This window comes from Halichoerus grypus, chromosome 6 (genome assembly GCF_964656455.1).
Source record: "Halichoerus grypus chromosome 6, mHalGry1.hap1.1, whole genome shotgun sequence".
NCBI classification, from domain to species: domain Eukaryota; kingdom Metazoa; phylum Chordata; class Mammalia; order Carnivora; family Phocidae; genus Halichoerus; species Halichoerus grypus.
This window is the reverse complement of record NC_135717.1, coordinates 82,780,752-82,782,023: the sequence shown is the minus strand read 5'-3', so window position 1 is coordinate 82,782,023 and position 1,272 is coordinate 82,780,752. Positions and strand designations below refer to the sequence as shown.

The window sequence follows — 1,272 nt, the reverse complement described above, 5'->3', positions numbered from 1 at the left end:
ACGCTCCACGACTTCCGCGGGCGAACCGGAAATGCCGGGGCGAGGCGAGGCGGGGCGGGAGGGTGTCAAGGCCTCTCTACACCGGAACCCGGGGGGCGGGGCTTATGGCTGGGGAAGGAGGGGCCGAGGCAGAGTGAGGCCCAAGATGGCTGCCTCCACCTAGGGACCTCTGACGCTAGAGCGGAGGGTACCTGTCAGCTCCTTGAAGGCCACGTGCGACGCTATTCTTATGCTTGTGCGGGTGCTGTTGTGGGGGAGAGACGAGAGCAATGGCAGGGAGCCTCTTTTTGGGGGCAGGAAGGGTCCTATGGGGCCGGGTGCCCTTGGCCTGCAGAAGCTTCTCTTTGGGTAAGTGGCTGATGTAGAAAAACTCCCCAAGAACTGCTTGTCTGTAAGGGGCTCATATTCATTCCATTTCTTCCCCATCCTTAGGTGTTCCTAGAATGTTCCACGTAAGGCTCACCCTCCCTCCTCCCAAAGTGGTTGATCGTTGGAACGAGAAGAGGGCCATGTTCGGGGTGTATGACAACATCGGGATCCTGGGTAAGACGCGACTCCATGGCACAGAATTTCAGAATGGCACTTGTGCCGTAAAGATTTTTTTCCACCTGTGTAGGAATGGTACCGTGCTCAATCGTAAGAGCAGACATGTACGTGTCTATTTAGGTTGTGTTCGGTGCTGTTACTCCTTATAATAACTTCTTCACTTTACAGGCAAGGAAACTGAGGCACAGAGACGTTGTGTGATTTTCCCAAAGCTAGTAAATGGCAGTGCCAGAATTTGAACCCCAAGCAGCCTGGCTCCAGAGTGTGTGCTCTTGAACATGTGGTGTAATGTGTCTTGTCTGTAGGTGTAGCTCAGGGAAGTGCAACTGTGTGCTGAAGGCTTAACTGGGTCGAGGCTCACTTCCCACTTGTCTTGGAACTAATACGTTCTCTCACGTTACACAGGAGACTTCAAAATGCACCCCAAAGAACTGATCAAGGGCCCCAAATGGCTTCGAGGCTGGAAGGGGAATGAATTACAACGTTGTATCCGAAAGAAGAAAATGGTTGGAAATAGGATGTTCCTTGATGACCTGCACAACCTTAACAAACGCATCAACTACCTCTACAAACACTTTAATCGACATGGGAAGTATCGGTAGAAGAGAAAGCTGGGAACTGTGGAAGAGGCACATCTGTCACCCGGGAGAAGGGGAACAGTACTTTTCCTTATAAGGAAAGGAATTTGTATGCTCCTTGTAATAAAATGGGGCTTCTTTGGAATCT

The 1,272-nt window shown here is 51.3% G+C and overlaps 1 protein-coding gene across 1 annotated transcript; it reads left to right on the top strand.

Moving 5' to 3' along the window:
* Positions 1–95: 95 nt before the first annotated feature.
* Positions 96–1,269, top strand: MRPL51 (mitochondrial ribosomal protein L51). The gene is made up of 3 exons (XM_036117686.2): positions 96–348; positions 433–543; positions 952–1,269. Exons 1-3 carry the CDS (start codon positions 270–272, stop codon positions 1,146–1,148), a joined length of 387 nt encoding a protein of 128 aa, XP_035973579.1. The 5' UTR covers positions 96–269; the 3' UTR covers positions 1,149–1,269.
* Positions 1,270–1,272: the final 3 nt, after the last annotated feature.

Excerpts from the sequence above, each read along its gene's own strand:
- MRPL51 (XM_036117686.2), top strand. The coding sequence starts at position 270 with ATGGCAGGGAGCCTCTTTTTGGGGGCAGGAAGGGTCCTATGGGGCCGG. Across the intron at positions 349-432 it reads CTGCAGAAGCTTCTCTTTGG|GTGTTCCTAGAATGTTCCAC; the intron begins GTAAGTGGCTGA and ends CCCCATCCTTAG. Across the intron at positions 544-951 it reads TGACAACATCGGGATCCTGG|GAGACTTCAAAATGCACCCC; the intron begins GTAAGACGCGAC and ends CACGTTACACAG.